The following is a 27,977-nucleotide window of genomic DNA, read 5'->3' as shown; positions in this document are numbered from 1 at the left end:
TCACATTTTGTAATTTTGTACATTTTGTCCCCATCCCAATGAAAAAATCAATACAAATATTTGACCCCCCCAAAAAAAAAAATTAAACGGGCCGTGCTGAGCGCCATCTTCTGCTGCTAATAAACGTACTAATGAGAAGTAGGAGGATAACAGGCAGGTTCAAAGGTTTGTAAGAGTCCTCTTAGATTACAGCTTTACAAGGTGACTGAGCCTACAAGGAAACATGTGAGGAGACAAGGAGTTAGTAAGAAGACTTACTTTGAGTCTGAGGGTCCAGATTCTTTACTGAAGTTTAGAGGTTCATCTTTGGACCGATCAGTCTTCAGAGACAGACAGCTGGGTACAGGAGACTCTGCTCCGTCCTCCTCTTCCTCTAAACGCACATCCATGATCTGATCTGAAGTCAGTCTGAGAGGAAACACAGAAACACTCACTGAGAGATCAACACAAGAGGAACAGGAGACAGTTTGATCTAACACACACACACACACACACACACACACACACACACACACACAAACACACACACTCACACACAGCTCATATGAATGTAAGTAGTGACGTCATTATAAACTGTCTGTGTTCAGTTCACAGGAGGAAACTGAGAGTACAGAAGTGAAGATATAAAAACTCTGGATAAACACTCACCCCGCTTCACTCTTTACTTCTCTCTTCACTGTCTGTCCGTTTAAAATGGAGTCTAACTGACTGAGCAATTTCACCTTCACCTTCAGCCTCCTCAGGTGACCTACCTGTTAATCATGAGCCCGGATCACATGTTGCCCCTCCCTCCTCCATTTACAGGAAGTCAGCTGTGTGTGTGGATCCAGACAGACCCGGGCTGCGTCTCACTGAATCTCTGCTGAGGTCTTTACAGATGGACGCTCACAGATGAGGAGGACGAGGAAGAGGATTTATTATCAAAGCACATACTGATTAACACCATGGGAGCGTGCCCTGCTGTCTATTGAGCACAAACACCACTTTATAACATGGAGGCTATAAAATACACTTTGACAAATGAGCTCTGGTTGAGCGCTGGCTTTGTTGAGTCGGCTGCCCGGCTATCGGTACTGTAGCCCGGCTTGAGTACGGGACTTCAGTCCTCCAGGATTTTGAACTTGTCAGACCCGGGGCAGGGGGCTCTCCGTGGGTGAAGGGTCATTGTTTGATGACAGGGAGTTATGTTAACCTGTAGAAAAGAGATGAGCAGCAAGTTCGGACTCGCTCAGTGTTTATTGATGTTATTCTGAGCAGTGGCGTCATTAGGCCGATTTTAGGGGTCTGAAGCCTCCCTAAAATGTTCTTAAGCCTCCCTATAAATAATTTGGTGTTTTTATATAAAAAAAAATCTCTTTTGTTTTTTCAAAACGTGCTGACAAATTCAATATCAATGCTTGAGACATTTGTCTTTGTGGCTAAAAAGAAAAAGTGAACTGTTAAGTGTAGCCATGTTTGCAGCTGTTTACTTGTGAAAATGTTTTAGTGTTTGAGGTTCAACATAAAATGTTTACTGAAGTCTGTTTTTGTGAGGCTTAAATACAATGTGCACTGGAATCCTATGTGGACAATTATTTCTTAAATCAGCTTTGTAAAACCCTTCTTGAAATTATTGAAACCTTGAAGGTTTGACCAGATTCTTAAGGGTCTTTTTGAGACCAACGTAAATTAGTAGGAGAAAACAACGGTGCTTGTTGACAGTGAACTGATCCGTTCTGACCAAGCTGAAAATGTTTTTGTTTCTGTCATTGATGCTGAAGTTTAGGCAATTGGTTCTGTGAGCTGAAAGATCTCCAATAGTCATTCTTATTTATAGGTGTGTGCAGGTGCCTATGTGGCAGCCGCCTGAGCCGGGAAAGCCCTTTGGATGTAGTTGGCTACTGTTAAAGCACTATATAATGCACACCATGTGGGTTGGGCATGCCGGATTATTGTAGAGAGCACCCACTTCCTCTGCCAGGCGCTGCTGCTCCTCCCTGACCTTCCTCTGCTGCTCCTCCCTGACCTTCCTCTGCTGCTCCTCCCTGACCTTCCTCTGCTGCTCCTCCCTGACCTTCCTCTGCTGCTCCTCTCTGACCTTCCTCTGCCAGGCGCTGCTGCTCCTCTCTGACCTTCCTCTGCTGCTCCTCTCTGACCTTCCTCTGCCAGGCGCTGCTGCTCCTCCCTGACCTTCCTCTGCTGCTCCTCCCTGACCTTCCTCTGCCAGGTGCTGCTGCTCCTCCCTGACCTTCCTCTGCTGCTCCTCCCTGATCTTCCTCTGCCAGACGCTGATGCTCCTCCCTGACCTTCCTCTGCTGCTCCTCCCTGACCTTCCTCTGCCAGGTGCTGCTGCTCCTCCCTGACCTTCCTCTGCTGCTCCTCCCTGACCTTCCTCTTCCAAGTGCTGCTGCTCCTCCCTGACCTTCCTCTGCTGCTCCTCCCTGACCTTCCTCTGCTGCTCCTCCCTGACCTTCCTCTGCCAGGTGCTGCTGCTCCTCCCTGACCTTCCTCTGCTGCTCCTCCCTGACCTTCCTCTGCCAGGCGCTGCTGCTCCTCCTTGACCTTCCTCTGCTGCTCCTCCTTGACCTTCCTCTGCCAGGCGGTGGTACGGGGCACAGAGGAGGACGTGGTCGGAGCATCCGTGGAGGTGGAGGCCTGGGTGAAGAGGCTCCATCAGTGGAAGCAGTGGCAGGCGTGATCAGACTGTGCAGCTCAGGTGCCAGGGGCCCACGGTGCGTGGCGGTCTGACCGGACGCATCTTCAGGAAGGTGAAAGACGAGGGGCTGGTCAGGCTTCCCCAACACCTTCACTGCCTTTCTCTGTGTAAAGACACCTGTATGGTAAACATAGGTGGCTAATGAGCACAGACCAGGTTAAAACAACTAAACAAAGCCTGACAAACCATTGAAAAGAAGCTTCGCAGTGACCTGGTCACAACACACATCACAGGAATGTAAACCAATCTTTCAAAGGGGCTAATTGGACCCTGAAGTCCTATTTTCTCAGCATAAACTGGACAAAATGTCACCAGAAATATACACTGGGGAAAGCACACAGCAAGTGATGGAGGCTGCTTTAAAGATCCTCGTGGGGGAGTGTTGCCATAGAAACACTTTTTAAAGGAAACAAAAAACATCCTAAATCAAGATGAGCAGGTTCCTATTCATAGGTCCGAAGTCAAGATCAGCAATAGCTACTGTATGTTGAGTCCAAGAACTAGTTCAATGTGTTCTAGTAAAGACTAACAAGTCTGACTAAGTCTTATCACAGGTCAGTCTAAAGCAACAAGTCCAAGGATTAAGAACAAGTCCATCAGAAGACCAGAGGTCCTTTACTATGAAGCTTCTCTGTGGACGAGTTGTATTTGTCAATGGACCTATCAGGCGAACCACACAGCATCTTATTGTTGAGGCTTGAAGAGATGAACATGAAGGTGTCGGGTCGAGGGGAAACTCTGCAGTAAAGCCACCCAGAGATCTTTAAGAGAGATGAAGTGTCATAAAGAGAAAACAAAGGGAAGCCGTTTGAACTCACCACAGTTTAATTGACTGGAAACGAACCCAGTTAGAGAGCACATCATAAGGACTCATTCATATGATTTTCAGCTTTCACTCCACTCTACTGCTGTTTTCTGCCCCATTGTAGTGAAGAGAGACTTGAAGTGATGAACTCCTGGTGAGGATCACAGGGACTGAATGACAGAGACACATTCCTATTTGTTTCTTGACATAAAGTCTGCTTTGTTCCAATTCTACTAAACGTTTATCCCACATTTCTCTGAGGATCCACATCAATGACTAAGTGTTTACAACATGCTGGTACCATCTTTCTGAGCCAAAGAAATAAAGAGATGTTCATGTGGATATTAATCGCATGTCTGAACGTGTCATTTTTGGTCACTCACACAAAAAATACATCTCCTGTATTCAAGGCTCTGAGCAGGTCGTAGCAGAAGACTGTATAAGACGTTATATCCTGTTTCACCAGCTAACGTAAGTTTGTATGTTGTCATCAAGCAGCAACCTCCAGTGTTCAAAAACTGAGTCAATGGTTGAGTGCAAAATCCTGCAGTTGGTCAAATGTGTCCAGTTGAGCCCGGCAGCAGAAGCAGCTGAAGTCACAAACACAGCCCACTCAAAGATGCCTGTTTTTACAGCAGACATTAAATAACATGTTTCCGGCCTGGTTCAAAGAATGAACTCGCTCTGATTAGCTCCTGTCTCCATGACAACACACAGTTCATTTCTTATAATAACTGGTCCGTTTTCATTTCATGAAGTCAAAGTATCTGGGCCACTCGAGGTCCACGCCTCTGTACGCTAACGAACCATTACAGCATTACAAGGACTCTGACTTTTCTTTTCTCTGACGTGGCAGCAACATGCTCCTGTAGAAACTCACAGTACAGGTTCCTTAAGCTGAGCTGCAGATTCACATGACTATTCAGTACTAGAGAAACACAACACACTGCCAATAAGGGAACAAGACAACATATACACTTCAAGTTTAAATCAGTCATTATCTGTCAAACAGACTGAGAGGCTCTCATCAAATATTCTTCTTGCTGAAGAGAAGTTTCTTTCCCATTTACTGATGTTGTTTTGTTTCTTGATGGGAACAAATCTTTGACTTTATTTTCCAGAAGCTTCTGTAAAAGTCTGTGGGGTTTTTAACCAGCTGTTGTTACGTGACTGGATTTGTATTTCTTTGACAGACAGCAGGAGAGCAGACTTTCTGTTCACCATCTTCACTTTATCTCTGAAATACTCAGGACAGACTCAAGTCCTCAACCGTTTGATCTTCAAACCATCTTTGGAGGTTTAAAGTCGTCTTCACTCATCACACTCTCCGACTCTCTTCCTCCTCCAGCTGCCACCGCCTGCTCTCATGTGTGTTTTCTCTGATTCATGCGGACAACTCTCTGCTACAGATTTGTGCTCTCAGACTCTGCTCTCCCTTTTATGACAGGAAGTTCCTCTTATCTGAGAGCGCTCATGCCAGGAGATTTATTCTCACTGCTCTAATCTCATGCTTTAAGAACAAACAAGAACTCACCAGAACAATTTGAAAGAATCTCAAAGGTGGCGCATCACTAAATGTAAACTTACATTTAAAATGTCAGTAATGTCTGTATGGCTGTATAATAACCTTTGTGGCCTCTGTCTAATGTAAGCATGCTGCTGTCACAGGAACATTTGGATTTTACACTCTGTTATTGTAGAGACATGCTTATCACACACAGAGCTGCTTCACACTGCTACTCAGGGAATACACCAGAGAGGTTGGGGGTTCAGTGCCTTGTTCAAGGGCACCTCGGGCAGGGCTTGAGAGGTGTAGTTTCTCAAGTCCTCCTCCTTTGACGATGATGTGTAGATGATGAAGAAATATCCGCTGACACTGACTTGCATGTAATATAAGACATTTGACAAGTTTGACGAGCAGAAGCTGGTGACGGGCTCCTTCGACAACACTATTGCATGCTGGGAGTGGAGCTCTGGTGCTAAAATCCAGCAGTTTAGAGGCCACACAGGAGCAGGTAAGCCGACTTGTTCATCTGATCTGGGTCATCAATCCTAACATAGAGGACGTGTGGGAGTCTGCAGACTGTCGTTTAAAAGATTCACACACTCTGTTTGTGTGTGTGTGTGTGTGTGTGCGTGTGTGCGCTCAGTGTTCAGCGTGGACTATAACGACAAGCTGGACCTGCTGGTCAGCGGCTCTGCGGACTTCTCTGTGAAGGTGTGGGCTCTGTCGGCCGGGGCGTGTCTCAATACTCTAACGGGACAAACCGAGTGGGTCACCAAGGTCTGATCACGTCACGACAGTCCGAAGTTATTTGTCTGTTTGTGAAACGTGTTTTTCGGATTTTCTGAAATAATGTAAAACGTGTGGTTGTGTCCCGTCAGGTGATTCTACAGAAGAGCGAGGTGGAGTCCATGCTGCACAGTCCGGGGGATTACATCCTCCTGAGCGCTGATAAATATGAAATCAAGGTAAAGCTCCTGGCTGTGTTTGTGATGCAGTACCCGAGGAGGCCAGCAGATGGTGCTCACGCTGTGTTCCCTCTGCAGGTCTGGCCTTTAGGCAGAGAGATCAACTGTAAGTGTCTGAAGACTCTGTCTGTGTCGGAGGATCGCAGCATCAGCCTGCAGCCTCGTCTGCAGTTTGACGGGAAATACATCGTGTGCAGCTATAGAGGTGTGCAGCTATCAGTGGGACTTCGCCAGCTTCCAGATTCTCAGGTACAAAGTGAAGCGAACACGGTTTCTGATTTATAACGAGGAAGCAGGAAAGAGTTCACTCAGCTCTTTTCTGTAGCTCCTTCATGATGCAGCTATTCAGACTTTCACTGCAGGAACCCAACGCTCAGACTTTGTCCCGAGTTTCTCCTCCAGCCTCCTCGGATTTATTCTGCAGGAAGAGGCCCGCTTTGATCTTATTGGCTGACTGATGGTCCAAACAGTTCCATTTAATTTGCTTAACTTAATATTAAAAACTTTAACTTGGGGGACGTGCAGAAACCTTTATGTTTCAGTCCATGGTATCCATGGCAACAGGAAGTCTCTGTCATCGAGACGTGTGAAAAAAAATCCACATTTTCCTTCAAACTCAACGTTTAAAAAAACTCTGATTTCACCCAGAGAACGTGTCTGTTCACCCAGCTGCTCTTCTTTGTCTCGTCCTCAGGGTGATAAAGACCCAGGACCCGGCTAACCTGTCCCTGCTGAGTTTCGGCGAGGTCTTCGCGCTCCTCTTTGATAACCACTTCCTGTACGTGATGGACTTGAGGACTGAGGCGATCTCGGGACGCTGGCCTCTGCCGGCCTACAGAAAGTCCAAACGAGGGTCCAGCTTCCTGGCCGGCGTGACGTCGTGGCTGAACGGGCTGGACGGGGACAATGACTCTGGACTGGTGTTTGCCACCAGCATGCCCGACCATAGCATTCACTTAGTCCTGTGGAGGGAGAACGGATAGAGGACGGGGACACGAGCCGCCATGACGGGTGCTCCAAACAGCCAAGATACACAATGCATGGACCAAAGCATTTTGTTTTTATTTGTTTCTTCCTCAGCATACAGTCCTGCTCCACACACACACACACACACACACACACACACACACACACACACTCACACACACACACACTCTGGATTCTGCAGAAACCCGTAAACTTCTCTGCAGTCTTCTGATGGCGGACAAAGACGGACAGGAAAAACGACTTTTTCAAAGCCAACATGTGTCAGTGGCAACTTAAGAATCTGTCAAAAATAAACACCGCCGTAGAATCTAAAGGGTTAATGTTTCTGCGCTGTGCTGTGTTTGTAGCCGACCTCTCGGTCATCGTCTCGGGGTCGACGTCGGCCTCTGGAGACAAACCTGCACGATGTTCACCGAGCAGATCAGCAGAAACATGAGAGATGGAGAAGAGGAGCCTTAAATACAGACGATGTACATAACGCAGAATGTGAGGTCACATGGTCACCTTAAAGGGGAGCGCTGCCAGTTTTAAACTAAAACCTTTTGTTTTGGTATTCTGGCATCAAAACGACTAAAAGGTACAAAAAGTTTCTGAATGTCTCCGGTCGGGTTCAGACGGGACCAGCGCTCCCCTTTAAAGAAGTCCCTGACGGGGTTTCAGACGGCCTGCAGTGACCCGGGTGCTGAGTCGGTCTTGGAGAGGTGGTTTTGGTACATTGTTGTGTGCAATGTAATCCTCTTGTTTTCTCCAGGCGGTGTGGTTTAAACGTGGGCTTGAGAACATGTGATGTGCCTTTTCATTTGGTTTGACGTTACAAACTGGAACCCTCGGCACGTTGCAGTGAGCTGACTGTAACTCTTCATGTTTGTTCATATATTCACTGTGCTCGAACAGTCCAGGATGTCTGTACTTTTATAGTTCTCTTCCTGACAGTGACTTGCTTTTATGAATCATCGGCTGAGGGAAAACATCAGGGTTAGTTTTCTTCAGGACTGGATGCATCGAGGGAGCGACAAACAACTTTGTGCAAAACAATAAGAACATTTTATTATTTCAGATTCCACTTCTACAAACATGAACGTTTGCTTCTCTCAGACTCTTCATCGATGTCTTCCTGTACATCAGGCAGCACAGGTGCAAACAGACAGACCTGCACAGCAGCAGGTTCACAGACGCTCACTCCTTTCCTCCCTGCAGCTCCAAGCTCAAATTCAAAACACGATTTGTACATAGTGATGAAGTGAAACGGGACGTAGAGCTCTTGTTGATGTATCGTTAGAGTGGACTGCATTGAATCACTGCACACTTATTTCACACTGTCTTCTATCACACTGTCACCTGCATCGGTCTACAATCAGCTCAGTACTGCAATCTTTCAATAAATACAGTAAATGCACCGACTTTTGTCTGTGTTTGGTCATGTCATCAGTGAAAGGACCAATCAGAGAGCTGATCTCTAACCCTGTGATCAATCAGCCAATCAGAGAGCTGCTCTCCTCCTGTGTGATCATGAAGGAAACCTGCTGTGTTGAAGCTTCTCTGACAACAATGCAGCAGCCAGTATGGCCTCCTTCTGACTTTAGATTCTGCTCCTGAATGCTCTGGATCTGATTGGACCAGAGAAGGTAGGCGGGGCTTTGAAGGCCGTTTTGGACGCCCCTGGGTTTGCCAGATATGAGAGCAGTTATCAGGTGAACAGGTGTTGCAGCGATGGAAGCGGGCAGTGGAACTGCTTCAGATAGAAGTGATTGTACCCGAGCTAAAAAGCCTCTGCATGTTTCTAATAAGCTCCAGCAGCAGAAAGCTGCTCAAACTAGGATCAATGTTGGAGATGAAACATGGAGAGAGGTTAGAACGCAGAAAGCTTTACAGACCCATGCAGAGCTGGCTAAACACTGAAGCTACAGTGTGCACCACATGCAGAGCTGGCTAAACACTGAAGCTACAGTGTCCACCACATGCAGAGCTGGCTAAACACTGAAGCTACAGTGTCCACCACATGCAGAGCTGGCTAAACACTGAAGCTACAGTGTCCACCACATGCAGAGCTGGCTAAACACTGAAGCTACAGTGTCCACCACGTGCAGAGCAGGCTAAACACTGAAGCTACAGTGTCCACCACATGCAGAGCTGGCTAAACACTGAAGCTACAGTGTCTCTACATGCAGAGCTGGCTAAACACTGAAGCTACAGTGTCCACCACATGCAGAGCTGGCTAAACACTGAAGCTACAGAAAGCTTTACAGACCCATGCAGACTTTTCAGACTGAACCCTCGTGGTCATTTAGTCGTCCTTTTTTCAATCAAACTCAGGGTATTATATTATTATATAGGGGGTCTGAAGCCTCCCTCAATAATTTGTTTTATATTTAAAAAAAATTTAAAAAAAATTTCTTTACAAAACATGCTGACAAATTCAATATAAAGTGTCCAGAATATGATCTTTAATAAATAATCATATAACCTGTCATTATTGACTTAAATATGATGATGAATCTGTCAGTTTCCCTTCACTTCATCGTGTCAGGTAGAGAGACCCTTCAGCGCGTCCTTATCCAATCCATTCCACTTGTTCATATAGAGACCGCCCACGTGACTGAAAATCCAGTCCGTGTTTTCCCTGCGACCTAGCTTGCACTCCTGCAGCGTGTGTGTGTAAGATGAAGTCCACACAGAGCGGCTAGAACAGCGTGAGGAGAAGGACGTGAATGCAGAGTGGATATAAGAAAGTTTTTGAACAAAGTAAGTATTCTTCTCTGCTGCTAGTAATAATTAGTTAGCCCCCAGCTAACAGCACAAAGTCCCATGTAATTAATGAACCAAGTGCTTCCTGTTTGACAAGTAAAAACCTAGCTTGCACAGTTACTTTCCAGCTCTAAAACAACTCTGCTACTTAGCTAGCTAGTTAGTGTGAAATGCATTGTGAAGGCCCTGGTTGTTTCTAGAGCTAAGTGTGCACTCTCTTTACCATATACTATCTTTGGGCTGATTTCCTTCCTTCTGGAGCATCAGCTGTGTTTCTCACTTTATGCACGGATGCACACCTGAAACAGGAGCTGAGCTCATTCACTATGATTATCATCATTGGATATTAACAATAATAATACTGATAAAAATACACTAATAATAATAATAATAATCAGTCCACCACCCCATTGACCTGCAGGAGTCAGGACAGAGGAGCACAGGGAGTGAGAGGGGAGAGATCTCTACTGGAAAGGTGAGTCTGAAGGATTTCACAGGAGAGTCATTAGTGATGCAGACAGTCTTTGAATATGATGCAACTCAATATGAATATGAAACATTTCAATCAAGGCGCACCATAACAGACTTATGATTGATTAGATAGATAGATAGATAGATATGTAGATATGTAGATAGATAGATAGATAGGTAGATAGATAGATAGATAGATATGTAGATAGATGGATAGATAGATAGATGGATAGATAGATATGTAGTGGCACTCCGTCTCTTTCTTCGTCCTCTGTTTCACTTATTGGAGTCAACTCACAGTATTTGCAACGCGAGTGAAAAAACAAGACAACTTTCCTTCGTTTCGAAAGGTTTACTGAAAAAATGTCAAAGTAAAATACAGGTTTAACAGAAGGTCTAACGCACAGTCAAAAAACTGTGTAGCTTCCTTTAATATTTGACTCCAACTGCTGACGTTACATCCGTCACATTTAACTACGCAGTGATGTCACGACCGAAACATTCAGAAACATAAAAAATAACCTTTTCACCATTTTAATGACTAAATTATGACCTTACAAACGATTTTAAACATTATGAAGAAACATGAAATTACTGAAAATCAGATTTTAATCATTTTTAACTAAATATTTGTAATCAAATCAATTATATGCATATTGGCTCTGACAAGATAGATAGATAGATAGATAGATAGATAGATAGATAGATAGATAGATAGATAGATAGATAGATAAAATATTTCCCTTCACTCCCTGAATCTACTAACGCTTCTCATCCACTCTCAGCAAGCTGACTCCTTTCCCCCAGAATCCACCTTGTTTGAAGCATCCGACAACATCCAATCAAATGTCAGAATAGCCCATGAAGAAGTGTGTAATGGATGTTAGCGACGCGAGCCCATACGAGCCACACAAACACCATGCTACCAAAGATAATTACATTTGCGTACAAAACCTACGAGGTGGTAAACAAACAAAGAGCTGCCAGATGTAGAACATGCAGTTCAAGAATTACAGACGGGGATGCAACAACTTCAAACTTCGTTCAACATTTGAAGTCACACAAAGAACGGTAAGTGGAGGCTAATATTTGTTGTGAGTAAATGCATTAGATAACGTTAGCTAAACGGCTAGTTTAAATAGCATTACTGGAAACTACAACTCTGAAGGTACGTTAGCTGAAGTTATGGGGAACGTTAAGGCCCCTCCCCATTTTGTGTCAGAGTCGTGCATTACCTTGTCGGGGATCATTTCTCTTCATTTCTCCTCACATATTTAATTATTGATTATTTGTTTTAGCACCTATTTATACAGTGGTGACATTAAGTACTGCAGGCTACTAATAAACGATACAGTTTACATTACTTGTGCTTACTTTTCCATATCGTGCTACACTATACTCCTACTGCATTACATCTGAGAGGGAAATCATTTACTTTTTACTTCAGTATGTTTGTCTGACAACTTCAGCTAATTTTCAGATCACAGTGAAAACCTTGCATTGTGAATTCAAATGTGCTGATTTTGAATGTTTGCAATTTATTTTGTTTTGTAATTAAGTCCAATTTCATTAAGTGTTACTTTGGCTTTTAAATATAACTTAACTTCATAATTTTTCCTTAACATTCCCCTCAAAATCTGAATTGTTTGCTTCAAATTTGAAGCTAATTTAGGCGTTGTAGTTTACAATCTAATTACTTTAACTAGATTGGTTATAAATATAGTTTGATCTGCAAGTCATGTAGGCCTGTAATGCATTTTATAACATCTGTTTAACATGCTTTTCTCTTACAGATATGAAGAATACCAGATCAACAAAAGAATCATAAATGAGTCACAACAGCCGTCAGTCTCACAGTTCATGGACACCCGTGCAGGGCAGTACAGCACAACTCATCCTCAACAGAAAGCAATCACTAATTCAATACTGTCAGACTTGGTTATTGATTGCAACATGCCGCTGTCTATCGGGGAAAACAAGAGTTTTAGTTTTTTCACTGTTTAAAGACTAATATGCAGCAGACTACATGAGACTGCAGACACGCTGAGATAAAGCTGATAATAATCCACTTTACATTCTTTAATCTGTGCCAGTAGAAAAGGCGTCGGCACGTTAATATCATGTTCATACAAAAAAGTTCTTATCTAAACCAAGGCGCTTCAGAGTTTTCCATGTTTTTACACCGTGTCCTAACAGCACGCCAGACGTCTACATGGCGTTGCATTGTTGCATCCGTTCCATATTTCATTGTTTGCTCTGTGAAGTTCAGTTTGTCCTTTCAAACAAAATGACATCTACAGAGCTCTCATATTGAGGAGCTGTCGACTCGAATCACTCAGAGGCTCGTCAATAAACCACTCACCATCAGATCAATGAAGTTTTTCTCAGCTGCTGACACAGGTCAAAGGTCAACATGTCAGTCCAACATACAGACTAACAAGTGACAGAAGTTAGAGTAGAAACACATCTCACTGAAGTCTGGAGTCAAAAGAATCATCACATGAGAAGAAGAACTGCAGCATTTCTTGGTAGCTTTTGACCTCTGAACATTTCTAGCAGCTGTTTCATGTTTGACCTTCCTCTCCTGTAATGTGTGGAGAACAGATTCATTAGAAATATCACTGAAATGAACTGTGAGCTGATTCCTCTGTCAGTCCCTGATGGATGAAGATCTCCTCAGCTTGCAGAGCTTCTCCACACACAAGATGGTGGAGGTTCCTCCTCTGTGGATCATCAGCTGCTCCTCTCTGCTCCACCAGAGTCCTGATCACTCACATTATGACCTATATCCTCTCCACCATCTAAAGAGAGAAGAAGAGAGATGACAGAAATCAGAAGTTACTGTCATGTTTACATTTTAGTTTCTGTCGTCATGACGACCTGTAGTGACCTGGGGCCTGCACCATGAAGCAGGATTCAGGGTCACTTCAGGGTTAACCCTGGGTTTACAGTCCTGAAGGTGGTTCACTTCTAAACTGGGAATATCGCCATGGTAACTGACGCTGCACACCTAACCTGCTCAGGAGCAGGATATGTTGGAGATAAGAGATCAACCTGTGAAAATCTCACTGACCAATCAGATCTCTTGATGGTGGCGCTGTGTGAGCTGATGGAGAGAGAGCAACAAACACTTCCTGTGTCCCGTCTGATTTGACATCATAGTCCTTAAAGGTCATGATTGTTTGTTCCTGATATCCTTCATCCTTTAACAGAGAAAAAGCAGCGCAGCCTTTGAGTTGTTTTGAAGATGTTCAATGATGAAGAGCTTCTTCTGCCTTTGAATGATATCTTCATATGAATGTTTAGTGTCTCCATGCCGCTCTGTTTGTGATGCTCAGAGCTGCAGCTGAACTTCTCAAACTGTTCTGGTCTCCACATGAAAGAGTCAGAGCAACACATTCAGTTCAGAGAAGAAACACGAGTTCTTCTGCTCAGTTCTGAGGTGAACTAACGATGGGAAGGAAATAGAAGAAGCCGTAGTTTGGACATGAATCCTCTCTGATGTTTCTTTGTTTCTGTTAGTTGTCCTTCCTGCATTTGTTCCTGCAGCTGTGTAACTTTAGTCTTTGAGCCTGTTTGTCTTCAACTTCTTCATATTATTCATATAGTTTGTTCACAGTTTGTTAGATATGATGATCTGCTGACTGCAGACTCTGTGATGATTGTGATAGGTTAAATGAAGATAGCTCCGCCCCTTTTATGTGAGCGTGCTCTCTGAAACTCTGGGTTTACTTGTCAGGTTGATAAGCAGCTTCATGTGACTGTTCAGCACCATCTCTTCTGTCAGGGTTAGTGAAGCCAGATCACAGAAAACAAACCCTGAGTATGTTGAACTCTCTTCATAGTGTCCACCCACAAAAGGATTTCTCCAACAACAAACAAGAATCTGAATGAATGAAATGAGAGCTGTAGCCACTTTTAGATTGTATCTTCAATCTGTAATGTTCTCTGCTTTAAAGCATTTGTATTGTCATATTGTGGTTCATGTATTTTAATGGATCGTCATCAAGTGTTTTGGAGTTTAATGTGTTTGTTTACACAAAGGACCAACTAGAGACACGAGCTGGAAATTAACAACAGCTATAAACTCATCAGTTTCATGCTTTGTATTGAGACTATGTTCAATCACATTGTCCCTGTTAAATAAATAAATTCAAACATGTGGAGGGTTTACTAAAGAACACTGAGAGACTGACCTCAAAGACTCCAGTCGATAGTTTGGATTCTCCTGAAGATCACGCAGCAGCTTCACTTCTGAATCCTGCAGGTTGTTCCTGCTCAGGTCCAGCTCTCTGAGATGGGAGGGGTTGGACTTCAGAGCTGAGGCCAGAGAAGAACAGCTGATCGCTGACAAACTGCAGTCCCACAATCTGAATAAAGAATAAAAGAAGTAAATGTAGATGACAGTGAGCTTTATACAGGAATGTGTGATGTTGTCCACATGAACACACTGATGTGATCATCATCTGTTCATTCCAACATTGAAGGACTTTATTAGGATGCATTAATACTTTAGTTCTTCCTGATCCTTCTTAGATTCAAACACTCAAAGCTCCTGTGATGAACTTTCATTACGTGTCTGTTTTGGCGCCCCCCTGTGGACAAAGTGAAACCTCTTCTCTCTTTACTGATCTTGTCCTGTACAGTATTCCCTCACTAAAAACTCCTCCTGCTTTCTTTGAACTCTACAAACTACAAGTCAGTGTGAATCTCTTCTGTAGGAAATGTAAAGAAAGGCTTTTCCAGACAGCGTCCTGTGATTCTCCTCATGTGACAGCGAGCAGCTGGAAACAGGCAGACTTTCAAAAGGACTTTATAATGTTGGTGGTCTCATTGACTTTAGACAATCATCAAGAGAAATCCAGATTACTTTGAGTGTGTTTCATCAGCAGATCAAACCTCCTCACACTACGTTTAAATCACAGAGTTTGTTTTGATATCAGATCATAAAAAACATGAACGCTATGAAAGAGAGGACGAATGAGTTCACTCTGGACCAGTGACATCATCACTGACATCATCAGGTCACGTGGCTGCTACAGGTGGAGAAGCTGGCAGCAGGTAGCATTTAGCAGAAGTCCCTGGATAGCTGGTTAGCATCAGATAGCTGGCAGACAGCAGAGTGGGGATTTCCACACAGCACTTTAATTCTCCAAGACTTGATATGGAGCACACAGAGCCAGGTCTCTACGGCTCTATATTCACTCATCAAACATGAGCAGTGATATAAAGACGTGACCTGCACCAACTCCTCACTGAGGGTCAGAGTCCTGTCACCGTCTCACACACATGAAGATGGATGTCAGAGATCAACAACTCTTTCTATCACACACTCAGAACAGAACAGAGGCTCCACCTGGTGGAGCTGTTTGGTACTACAACAACATTCAGACTGTTACACTCTGACTGATGGAGCACAATGTTGAGTCTGTGAAGACAGAAAACGATCCCATCACAGATTTCATTTCTCTCCTTTGACTCACTCGACAAACTGTTCAGACATTTGGAAGGATCCACATCAACTAAATACATTTTTAAATGTACTTTTAAGAAACAGATCTCTGCAGAACTCTAAAATAGATACAAACTGAACACAAAAGACATTTGATCAGGAAGTAGAGCCTGCTGGAGGAAGTGTGGGGATCAGGAAGACAATCATCAGCATATCTTTGACTCTTGTCCCGTGTTGGGAAGGTTTTGGGGATTTGTTCAGGAGAAGATTACAAATATTAATATTTACAGAAACGGCTTCATCCACTTCATATTCTACATTCTACATCTCGCTCCAGCAGGAATAGAGAAGAAGGGGATAAATACTTGTACACAATAATACACATAGCTGCATGAAAGCAAATGACAGGGAGCTGATTGGATGATAAATCGCCATCTATTAATGCATGGAAGGTAACAGCTGCAGAAGTTAAAGAAATGTAAAGAATCACGTTTAGACTAAGAAACAGAGAAGATGACTTCATGAGTAACTGGAGTAAATGAGTAAAGGAAACGATGGAGTGGAATAATAACATGTAAATACATTTAATTAAATTAAGAGAGGACTGAAAGACCCCCCCATCCTATTTCTTTTCTTTCTTAATCTGAATTTAATGAGCTTTTTCTCTTCGTAAAATATCCTCGGTTCTTTATTATTATGTTTTATATTGTATGTTTAAAAACAGATTTATAAATGTGCCTGGATGATCAAAATATGTGATGAAATTCATATAAATATTACAGTCAGTGATCTGACCTCAGAGTCTCCAGTCTGCAGTTTGGACTCTGCAGTCCCTCACACAGCAGCTTCACTCCTGAATCCTGCAGGTTCTTGTTCTGACTCAGGTCCAGCTCTCTGAGATGGGAGGGGTTGGACTTCAGAGCTGAGGCCACGACGTCACAGTGAGTCTCTGAGAGTTCACAGTCAGAAAGTCTGTAGTGACACATAAAATAGAGAAACATGACTTATAAAAGAAGCGTTTGATATTCACGTCTCACATCTGATGATTAAACAGTTTGTCCTGTTTGGTCTTAACTTTACACATCAGTGGAATCTGTCACTGACACAAAAAGTCTCATCACTGGTTTTCAAACCTGCACATTCTTCACCTGTCAATCATTCACTAAATGTTACTGATGAATGGAAACTAATGGAGTTTTATTTAGGAGGACATCATGTCTATGGTGTAAAATCCCCCCTCCTTCTCTCACTCTCCTCTACCTGGCTTTATGTTTCCTGGATGGGCGGAGCTTCAGAGCTGATAAAGGCAGCCAGCTCACCTGCTGTGAACTCTTTGGGAACAATGGAGCTGACTGCATGTGAATGCCTCATCAATCCTGATAGTTTGGACTGTGAGCTTAAGATGGAGGTTTCCTTTGTTGAAGTCCAATAAGTAGCAGTGAATGAGTTCATTTATTTATCTACTGATTTACTTTGGTTGTGTTTAAGTCATATCTTTAATTCTGTAGTAAGTTTTAAAGATGAACATTAGCCTTTGTTACATCTGATCTGTGACTTGGATTATGATCTGAAGATTGATGACATGTGTTACTCTTTGTCCTCTGACAGAAAACCAGTTAAAAACTGGAGAATAATCGATTGGAGTGGAAAGATCTGAGCTCTTTGGTCCTTACAGACAAACCACTGAGTTGGACTTATTCCCTGGAACTGGTGGAGCCTCCTTTCTCTCAAATATTCTTCATCTATAGTCTGTGATCTGAAGTGTGATCTATTCAGAGGACTCTCTCTGCAGTAGAAAACCATTTGAAACTCATTGAACAGTAACTCTGGAGGAGGACCATCTCATTCTCGTCTGGCTCACTTCTATAAACGTGAAAATACAGAGACTGCTGCAGAATGATCCAGAAATCAAACAAGTCAGCAAAGAATCAAATGTAGTGAGGTGAAGGATCTCCTGTAAGAACAGTTTATCTGTGATCTACCTGCTGAGATGTTCAGAGATGATGCTCATGATTGATTAGTAATGCCTGCAGAGGCTGGAAGGGGGCGCTCACAGCATCTGATATCTCTCTTTTCAGGGATTAACACTATCACACATCTCAGTCACTTCTTTGGGAATTTTCTCCTGAATGTGTTCACAAAAAACTATCAAAGATATTTATGAACTCAGGACAAAAAGATAAAAAACATCACGTGTGAAACAAACTACGACTGACTGTTTCTCCTGAACATTAACAGAGGAACAGTTTTTGATGAACAGAGAGGATTATGTTTAGTTTATATTAAAATAAGTAAATTAGTACATGACACTGATTTATAATGCTCATCACATCTGGACTTACTTTGCCTTCCTGCAGTTCCTCACAGCTGGAATCAGTCTCCATCGTCCCTGGTCTGATGTCTTGTACTTCTTCAGGTCCAACTCATCCAGAACCTCCTCGGACATCTGCAGCATGTAGGCCAGAGCAGAGCAGTGGATCTCAGAGAGTTCTTTCTCTGATCTGTTCTCTGACTTCAGGAACTCTTGGATCTCCTGATGGACTGAGAGGTCCTTCATCTCCGTCAGACAGTGGAAGATGTTGATGCTTCTGTCAGGAGAGATAGCTTTACTGTTCATCTTCTTCAGGTTGTTGATGACTCTCTGGATCATTTCTGAACTGTTGTCTGTCTGACCCAGCAGGCCTCTAAAGAGTCTCTGGATCATTTTTGGACTGTTGTGTGTCTGACCCAGCAGGCCTCCTAAGAGTCTCTGGTTTGACTTCAGAGAAAGACCATGAAGGAAGCGAACAAACAGATCCAGGTGACCGTTCTGACTTTGAAGGGATTTCTGCATCGTTTTATTTAGAAGAACATCAAGAGATGAATCTACATGTGTTTCTTCCAGAAAAGCCTCCAGTACTGTTGTGTTCCTGATGGTGAAACAGTGGAACATGTAGACTGCAGCCAGAAACTCCTGAACGCTCAGATGAACAAAGCAGTAGACTGTTTTCTGGAAGATCACACACTCTGTTTTGAAGATCTCTGTACAAACTCCTGAGTAGACCGAGGCCTCTGTGACATCCAGACCACACCGCTCCAGGTCTTCTTGGTAGAACATGATGTTTCCGTCCTCCAGATGTTCAAACGCCAGCCTCCCCAGCTTCAGAAGAACTTCCCTGTCGGCCTCTGTCAGCTCATGTGGACTGATCTGATGTCCCTCACCATACTTGTTCTTCTTCCTCTTTGTCTGAACCAGCAGGAAGTGTGAGTACATGTCAGTCAGGGTCTTGGGCAGCTCTCCTCTCTGCTCTGTGCTCATCATGTGCTCCAGAACTGTGGCAGTGATCCAGCAGAAGACCGGGATCAGACACATGATGTGGAGGCTCCTGGATGTCTGGATGTGTGAGATAATTCTGCTGGACAGATCTTCATCACTGAACCTCCTCCTGAAGTACTCCTCCTTCTGGGCGTCAGTGAAGCCTCGTACTTCTGTTACCCTGTCAACACATGAAGGAGGGATCTGATTGGCTGCTGCAGGTCGAGAAGTGATCCAGATGAGAGCTGAGGGGAGCAGATTCCCCTTGATGAGGTTTGTGAACAGTGTGTTTAACGATGACTTCTGTGTGACATCAGACACAACCTCCCTGTTTGTGAAGTCCAGTGACAGTCTGCTTTCATCCAGGCCGTCAAAGATGAACAACAGTTTACAGACAGCGAGCGTCTCTGCTGCCACCTTCTGTAATGTTGGATGGAAAACACGGAGCAGCTCAAGAAGACTGTAGCGCTTATCTCTGACCAAGTTCAGCTCCCTGAATGAAAGCAGGATCAGCAGACTGACGTCTTGGTTCTCTGAGCCCTCGGCCCAGTCCAGAGTGAACTTCTGCACTGAGAAGGTTTTTCCAACACCAGCCACGCCGTTTGTCAGAACCACTCTGATGGGTTTCTGTTGGTCGGGTTGAGCTTCTGTCTTTGGTTTGTGTTGGTCAGGTTGAGCTCTTGTCTTTGGTTCCTGTTGGTCGGGTTGAGCTCCTGTCTTTGGTTCCTGTTTGTCGGGTTGAGCTCCTGTCTTTGGTTCCTGTTGGTCGGGTTGAGCTCCTGTCTTTGGTTTCTGTTGGTCGGGTTCAGCTTCTGTCTTTGGTTCCTGTTGGTCGGGTTGAGCTTCTGTCTTTGGTTCCTGTTGGTCCGGTTGAGCTCCTGTCTTTGGTTCCTGTTGGTCGGGTTGAGCTCCTGTCTTTGGTTCCTGTTGGTCGGGTAAGGCTTTAAAGATGTCCTGGCACCTGATTGGAGTCTCATGGAGGGTCTTCTTTTTAGAGTCTGTCTCCATCTGTCTCACCTCATGTTGGGTGTTCATCTCTTCACTCTGCCCCTCTGTGATGTGGAGCTCAGTGTAGATCCTTTTGAGGGGGGTTCTACTTCCTGTTTCATCACTTCCTTCAGTCACACGTTCACATCTCGTCCTCAGACTGACCTTATGTTGATCTAAAACCTCCTGCTGACCTCTATCTACTGAAAGAGAGAATGATAGAATCTGATTATTGTTTTCAGATGTTTTTGTAAAAGAAGTAAAAAGAGTTTTAATTTCTAGACTTTTGACATTGACCAATAAAAGTCGTGTTTTAGGAGATCACAGAAGCACAAAGGTGTACAGTCTTACTTTGTTCAGTGCTGCTCTGACTGACTGTCTGCAGTCCAGATCCTGGTCTGGATCTTTCTCCACACTGAGGACAGGACGAGTCTCCTGCTGAACCAGACTGGTCCCAGTATGAGGTGATGCACTGTCTGCAGAACCAGTGTCCACAGCTGGTAGAGACGGGATCCTTCAGGACGTCCTGACACCCAGGACAGGACGTGTGCTCCTCTCTAACATGAGTCCTCTTCGTCCCCCTGTGAAGACATGTCTTTAGAACTAAACTGATGGTTGACTGATAGAAAATATGAAGATTTATCAAACACAATCTAAAGAGTCAGATGATCACAGAGAGCAGGTAACGCCTTCTTTCTTCTGTTTGGATTCATTTGATTCAGTCAGACTGAACACCATGTGCAGCTTCTTCACAGTCAGAGAATCAAAGAGTCTGATCCTGTCATCCACTGTTTCACTTCAGACAGCTGAGCTCGGGTTAGTCCCCCTTTGAACTCAGGTTAGACGTGGTGAAACATTGTGAATTACATTGTGCTGGATCAGCAGTATCAGGGTGAACTCACTCTAGGTCCAGTTGACCCAACGACTGACCCCCCTCCTCGTTCCCCCGCTGGCCTGCACTCACACTGCTCCAGGACTAACCGGGCCTGAGCACGGCTACCTCTTCTTCACAACATGGTAATACAACACATGCACGGCTTCATGTGAACTTGAAGCGTACTTAGTTTACAACACAGGCAGACTATGAACTAACGTGAGGTAAAGTCTGCGTCCGCACATCAGAGAACAACACGGAGAACATGACAGCTACTTGAAGGACTTTGAGGATTATTTTGAGCCATTTAAGCCCCGTTACCACACAGCAGTCCGGTACGGATCAGTCCAGTTCTGTCCAGTTTGGTTTGATTAAGCCTGATCCCATTTGTGTTTCCACAGCCACCCGTGCCCTATTTTGTAGGCGGCGTTTAAGCCGGATGCCGATAGCTGCTACGTAATAGCATCACACAATCGCAGCTAACAGCTAACAGCTAACAAAACAAAACAAAACCAACGCTGGAAGACATCCAGCTCATCTCCTCTGTCACTGTCATGTGACTCTTTATTACAAGAACTCATCCAGCTTTGTTTCAGAGAAGGCTGTGTACGGCGAGGACAAAAACAGACGGAAACAATCAGCTGTGTTACAGTCAATGGTTTAAACACGGCAGAGTTTTGTTTGCCGACGCCACACAGGAAGTGACGATTCGTTCGACCAATCAGCGGACTGCGGTGTATAGCTCCACATTTTCGAGTCGGCTTGATATTCTTGGCACCCCAACGGAAGTGTCTCAAAAAGTGGGACGGTACGGATCGGTTATTTGGGAATCTTTCCCGGGATTAGTCTCTGGAAACGCCACAAAATGCGCCCCGTACTGAGACCTTGGCAGGAGGGTCTTTATACTAGAGCTGCACTAATGATGTGATTTGAATCTTGATTCTGTGGATCATTGTCATAAAAAGAAATGTTCCCATGTTTAGTTCAATGTTCAGTTCAAATCATTGTTCACTTGTTATATTGACTGCTGTCATGAACAGAAACACATGAACACCATGATTCCTTTAAGTGTTTGTGCTCGCTGCTTTGGATCAAGAAGGTCTTAAAGACTCTTCAAAAAGTCCCAGCTAAAGAAGCTCAGCTGAAGTAAAGACTCACTTTATCATCTTCTCTACACTTTAGCTGTCACACAGACTTTTCCTTTGACTCTCTGCTTTCTCAAACACCTTCTTACGTATGAGCTCACAGTATCATATCAGATGATGCTGAAAAGACTAAACAGAGACAAGAACAAACTGAAACAGGGGCCGTGCTGAGCGCCATCTTCTGCTGCTAATAAACGTACTAATGAGAAGTAGGAGGATAACGGGCAGGTTCAAAGGTTTGTAAGAGTCCTCTTAGATTACAGCTTTACAAGGTGACTGAACCTACAAGGAAACATGTGAGGAGACAAGGAGTTAGTAAGAAGACTTACTTTGAGTCTGAGGCTCCAGATTCTTTACTGAAGTTTAAATCCCGATCGTTGGACCAACCACTCTTCAGAGACAGACAGCTGGGTACAGGAGACTCTGCTCTCTGTCTGCTCCTCTCAAATCTGTTAAAAAACAACAAGTTTTATATTTCTATGAATCTTTGATCAACTCTCTGATGACAAATCTGTAAAAGAAGCTGTAAATACAAAAAGATCTCCAGCTGTGGATGATGAGAAGGTTTCCAGGTTTCTGTTGTCAGGAGGCTTACTTTGAGTCTGAGGCTCCAGATTCTTTACTGAAGTATAGAGGTTCATCTTTGGACCGATCACTCTTCAGAGACAGACAGCTGGGTCCAGGAGACTCTGCTCCGTCCTCCTCGTCCTCTAAACGCACATCCATGATCTGATCTGAAGTCAGTCTGAGAGGAAACACAGAAACACTCACTGAGAGATCAACACAAGAGAAACAGGAGACAGTTTGATCTAACACACACACACACACACACACACACACACACACCTAAACACACTGACACACACACACACACACACCTAAACACACTGACACACACACACACACACACACACACACACACACACACACACTCACTCACTCTCACACACACACACACACACTCACTCACTCACTCACTCTCACACACACACACACACACACTCACTCTCTCTCACACACACACACACGCACACACACACACTCACTCTCTCTCACACACCGCCGCGCGCCCCATACAGCGAGGCCTTGCTCCTCGCGCGGGCGGCCCGGGTTCGCGTCCGGCCTGTGGCCACTCTCCCGCAGCTCTCTCCTTGTTTCCTGTTTCCGGTTTCACTCTATCCACTGTCCTTCACTATCAATAAAGGCCAAAAATAAACCTTAAAAAAAATACTCCTCACATCATTGTTGCTGTGATCATTAGTTATTATCACTCGAGTGACTGTGAGTCTGAGAGGAAACACAGAAACACTCACTGAGAGGAAACACAAGAGAAACAGGAAACAGTTTGATCTAACACACACACACACACACACTCACACACAGCTCATATGAATGTAAGTAGTGACGTCATTATAAACTGTCTGTGTTCAGTTCACAGGAGGAAACTGAGAGTATAGAAGTGAAGATATAAAAACTCTGGATAAACACTCACCCCGCTTCACTCTTTACTTCTCTCTTCACTGTCTGTCTGTCACTTTAAAATGGAGTCTAACTGACTGAACACTTTCACTTTCATCGTCCCGCCTCCTCAGACGCTCTCATGAGCCCGGATCACATGTTGCCCCTCCCTCCTCCATTTACAGGAAATCAGCTGTGTGTGTGGATCCAGACAGACCCGGGCTGCGTCTCACTGAATCTCTGCTGAGGTCTTTACAGATGGACGCTCACAGATGAGGAGGACGAGGAAGAGGATTTATTATCAAAGCACATAGTTTGTCTTGTTTCATTTTGTTTCATTTATTTGAGCTGTCGTCAAGGATACATCAGAGCATCACAACAGGTTAGTAACACTAAGGCTATATAAATCACATTATAAACGGACCCGTTTGGCGACAGCCTTCATGTTATGTCAGCTCATCAAGCTGGCACCAGCTGACTATTTAGATTTTCCTGACCGAGGGTGAAACTATGAAATACTGAAGTACTGTAGAGATTTGAAGTCGCCTTCTTCTACTTTACTTTTGGTTGTACATTTGCTTTCTCTTGTACTTTTACTAAACTTTACCCCACTGTATTTATCCAATGTTTGTCTGACTACAAACTTTTAACCTTTGGTATTAAAAACATTTAGACTTTGCTGCATTCTTCTTCTTAAATAATGAAATAAAATGCTCTAAAAAGCTTACAGTGTATACTAAAATAACTTAGTGTTTCTACTAGGATGATTTTCCCAGACCCAACACAGAAAACGTCACATTACAGTTTAAACGTCTATCAGCCGATCAATAAATGCATTTACATATAAAATTAAACTTTCAGAAAACAAAGATCTTGTGTGTACACTCCCACTGTGGAGCAGAACTGTCAAAAACAACATGTTATTTACTAAACCCTGCCCCTTAATGCAAAGAGAAATACACAGACGCACACATTTCCATCTTTCTTTCACTGTATGATGTTTGCTGCACAGCATGCAGCAGACATGAGCTGGATCAGAACCACTGCCTGCTTTGGCTGAACTGATTTAGATTACTTACCCTTAATGTATAGAAACATGTTTGAAAACACTCTATACAAATGGAACCCAGGTTAATTAATTTTAATATGTTTTAGCCTCTTGTTTTTTTCTGTGCAAGAGGGGAGTGACCTCCGTGAACCTCCATAAATATAAACACTGTTTTTTATTTTATTTTGACTGGATGTAAACTTTCCTATTTTTTAATCTTCCTTAAACATTTAATAACTTCACCGTAAACGATCAACCAATCAGAGCTCAACCCACTTATCAAACAGATCCGGTTCACGAGGTCACTCCCTCTCATCCCAAACAATCACATGGAGAAACAACAAAGCAGAGAAGTTCTGAAGAATTGTTTGTTGCCCAAGACGGGAAAGTGATTTGGTTTTAAACGCTCAGCGGTCAGGTTGTTTTTAGTGATGATGGATCCTATGATGAAGATGGCGAGCTACCCGCAAGATCACCTCACCTCCCCCCTACAAGTGTGGTAGGAAAGGAAACTAACTCTGGATACCCTGAAAGACATCGACTTTTCTTTTTTTCCCCTTTTATTGTGAAACGGACCTAAAAAAAACGTCTTTCCAGAGCGGAAGAGGACAATTGTTTTTTTATTTTTTTTAACATGTTTTGAGAAGTTTTTTCTAAATACAATTATTATTATTTAAACTTACCTGTGTTGGATTTTCTGTTGGTTACACGCACACACCATGGCTCCTTAGAGACTTACCTCATTTCTTCATTTCATATTTTAGTCAAATTAAAACCTTAATATTGAGTCATATTAGCCCACATGTTACACAAACACACATGCTATCAGAAATGATCTTGTTTAATGAGGAAGTCAAGATAAGAATGGATTTTTCAATAATACAGTAGCTGCAACATATCACAGCGATAACTGAAGGCCACATTGCTGTTCGTCTTCTTTTTTGTTTGTTTTACAGTTAAATGCTGAATTCCAGAGAACAACAACACGACCTCTGGAAACAACATTTATGGCCCAGTTGGATAAACACCGACCCCAGCTGAAATCTGTGTTTCAGCTCAGGGTGGCCACAAACTTGCACAACATCTGAAAGTGTTGGAAGAGGTAAATATGTGAACACAATGTGGAATATAAATGATCTTATAGACGAAGGAGCAACTGAAGAAACATCTTTGGAACTTGAGGATCTGAAAAAGGAAAAGAGGAGTCATCCCTAAAACATTATTCAAGTCATATGTATCTATAGGTTCAAGTTAAAATGGGCTGTAAATATGTAACATCTGGAGTTATAGATGCATCAAGGAGAATTTTAATAATTGTAACCTAATCTTTTCATTTAGGAGACAAGTGAGACATCAGTGTGAGAAGAGGAGCAGTCCTCAAGGGACTTTGCATATACCTTAAAGAAGAGGATGCTCTTCTGATAAAGGACTATATGGTCTTGTTTTTGCATCTGCCTGTCATGTCTGTCTTGTTTCAAAAAATGTTTCCAGATTTGTTCTCACATGTCTTTTAGCAATCCTGATGTAACTCTGATGTCAGCTACAAGGATTATCAGCACAACAGTGGCAGCCGTGGTTAAAGACACAACTGAACAACAGAATGTAATCTCTGACAGAGATCAGTCGAGTGTCCAATGATGTGTGTTCAACAAACTTAAAGCAGCAACTCAGCAATAAAGAGAGAAAGATTAGACCGCATACTTGGCTGTTCCTGTTTTCTAAAAGTCAACCAAGGAAATTAAATTCATTTCATTTTAAAAGACGGTCTACGTCACTTGGCACATCCAATCAAACATTAGTGCTGTCATTATTAGTAAAGTAAGTATATGCAACTATGTGAGGTTGGAAGATTTTGTATGTGAAAATCATTACTGTTGACTATTTCCTCTGCTTTAAATTCTTTTCTGAAGGTTCGTCATAACCTTACAATGACTTTCAAGGACATATTTCCGTGTGTCTGACAGAATTACACTCTTTTAGGGCTTTGCAGGAAACCTGCAGTTTCTGTGCAGCTGTTTTCTTCTTTCTACAACATTTTTGCCGTGTTCAGTTACCGATCCTGCGAGCCAATGGTGCAAACTCAGCCTACCGCAATAATTGTTTCAGGGGAGGCGGCTTCACAGCCAGATAATAGCCCCATCTTGAAGTTGATCCCCTCGGGATCATTAAAGTGTCTGTATAAATAAATATTATGCTTTGTGTGGGTCACTTACAATACAGGTGAAAGCACAACTCAATATAGGTAATTTAAGGCAAATTTTAAATTGCTAAATAATTCAAAGAAAAACTCTTCCTGACCAATAATGTGAAGCCTTTCATTTATGCACATCAGTCATAATAAATGTTTTCTTTCTTTTATGTTTTCTTAAAACATGCAGGACATCGGAGGACAAGACGTCCTGAAAGATGTGCAGAAACCTCCTGTGGACATTTATGTTATCAACAACGAGGGAGGACAGACGAGACATTCTGATGACGTTGGCATTCATGTTGAGGAACATTGGATCGGAAGCTCAAGCCTGTGCAATGATGCTTGGAGTCATTCATGCTGTAAAGATGACTTACCCAAAAGAGCTAAGATACTACTATGAGTTCATCCAGAAGGTACTGATGCAGATGGAGAGGGGGAAGCTGTCACCCAGAGCCCTCGGACTGCAGAGCAGAAGGATTGCTGGAGGATTGTCGGTGTTCTTCAGCCACACTCTGACGTCGAGTGCATCGCTAAATGTTGGATGTTAAAAAATAATCCTGGACTGTTTTGGGGATGTGAGAGGACATTCACTTTGACATCAAATGCATCCCCTCATAATGTTCAATGTTGACAACAGACATGTTGCAGGACTGTCTTCTAATTGGGTTGTGAAATAACACTCATTTTAAGGTCCTATGAGAACATTTGCTGTGTAGTCATCTGCTATTGCATCTCTTGAAAATGTTGGGTGTTGCATTATGCCCTGTACTGAAGATCGCAAAAAGTTCAGCGTTTCAAATGCAGCTCAAAAAAGACAAAGAATCATGGGAGACTTTCATAACACTAAAGAAACTCAACACAGAAGCTGGTTGTCTTTCCTTCAGAGAGACTATACAGTCAGTCGAGTCTAATTACAATATGTTTTGACAAATTGTTTTGTGTTAATCCAGATATTTTTCTACATTTATTTTTAATCACTTGCTCTTTTGGTTGGCAGTCTGGGGTTATGAAAGTGTCTACTGTCCTCCATTGTGGTCTAAGTTCATGAGTTTGGTATGAAAAGCACTGGTACTTTATTTCTTATATATTCAGCAAAGTTACAGGCTGCATTGTATGTTGTTTGCATTTAATTCACTCTGTGCCTGCAATGGCTGGTTAATGTGAAAGAGGTATCTCTATATGTTGATGCACATTTCATGTATTAATAAACACAAAATAATTGATTATATTTGGTTTGCTTTATTCAATCAAAGTAAAGACAATACATTTTAGTATGTTTAAATTAAACAATTTAATTGACCTGATTGTACAAAAAAACGGTTAATGCAACATAATTTATTTTAGTTCACTGA

General features: G+C 43.1%; 1 protein-coding gene, 1 long non-coding RNA gene and 1 pseudogene across 4 annotated transcripts in view; 1 reads left to right on the top strand and 2 right to left on the bottom strand.

The window, feature by feature from the left end:
• Positions 1 to 27,977, bottom strand: part of LOC306836980 (uncharacterized protein) — a 127,735-nt gene that overhangs the window by 78,273 nt on the left and 21,485 nt on the right. Inside the window, exons 3-4 of the mRNA XM_079364399.1 lie at positions 22,524 to 22,673; positions 259 to 408 (exon numbers count right to left, since the gene is read on the bottom strand). Coding sequence (XP_079220525.1) covers positions 259 to 408; positions 22,524 to 22,673 — 300 coding nt within the window. The remainder of the gene's footprint in view (positions 1 to 258; positions 409 to 22,523; positions 22,674 to 27,977) is intronic.
• Positions 2,133 to 3,718, bottom strand: LOC306836989. Of its 2 annotated transcripts, none has more exons than XR_013780842.1 (3): positions 3,514 to 3,718; positions 2,566 to 2,812; positions 2,133 to 2,169 (listed from the first exon to the last, which is right to left on the bottom strand). It is a non-coding gene; the product is annotated as an uncharacterized lncRNA (long non-coding RNA). The 2 variants fall into 2 exon arrangements; XR_013780843.1 differs by lacking the exon at positions 2,133 to 2,169 and adding an exon at positions 2,469 to 2,507.
• LOC306836574 (F-box/WD repeat-containing protein 2-like) lies at positions 3,792 to 8,360 on the top strand (annotated as a pseudogene). Its single transcript, XR_013781761.1, has 6 exons — positions 3,792 to 3,797; positions 5,398 to 5,515; positions 5,651 to 5,784; positions 5,886 to 5,972; positions 6,051 to 6,221; positions 6,667 to 8,360. The product of XR_013781761.1 is annotated as an F-box/WD repeat-containing protein 2-like (transcript).

Source organism: Symphodus melops, assembly GCF_947650265.1.
Source record: "Symphodus melops genome assembly, chromosome: 16".
Lineage (NCBI taxonomy): Eukaryota > Metazoa > Chordata > Actinopteri > Labriformes > Labridae > Symphodus > Symphodus melops.
Note: the sequence above shows the minus strand (reverse complement) of the source record. Positions and strands in the feature narration are given on the sequence as shown.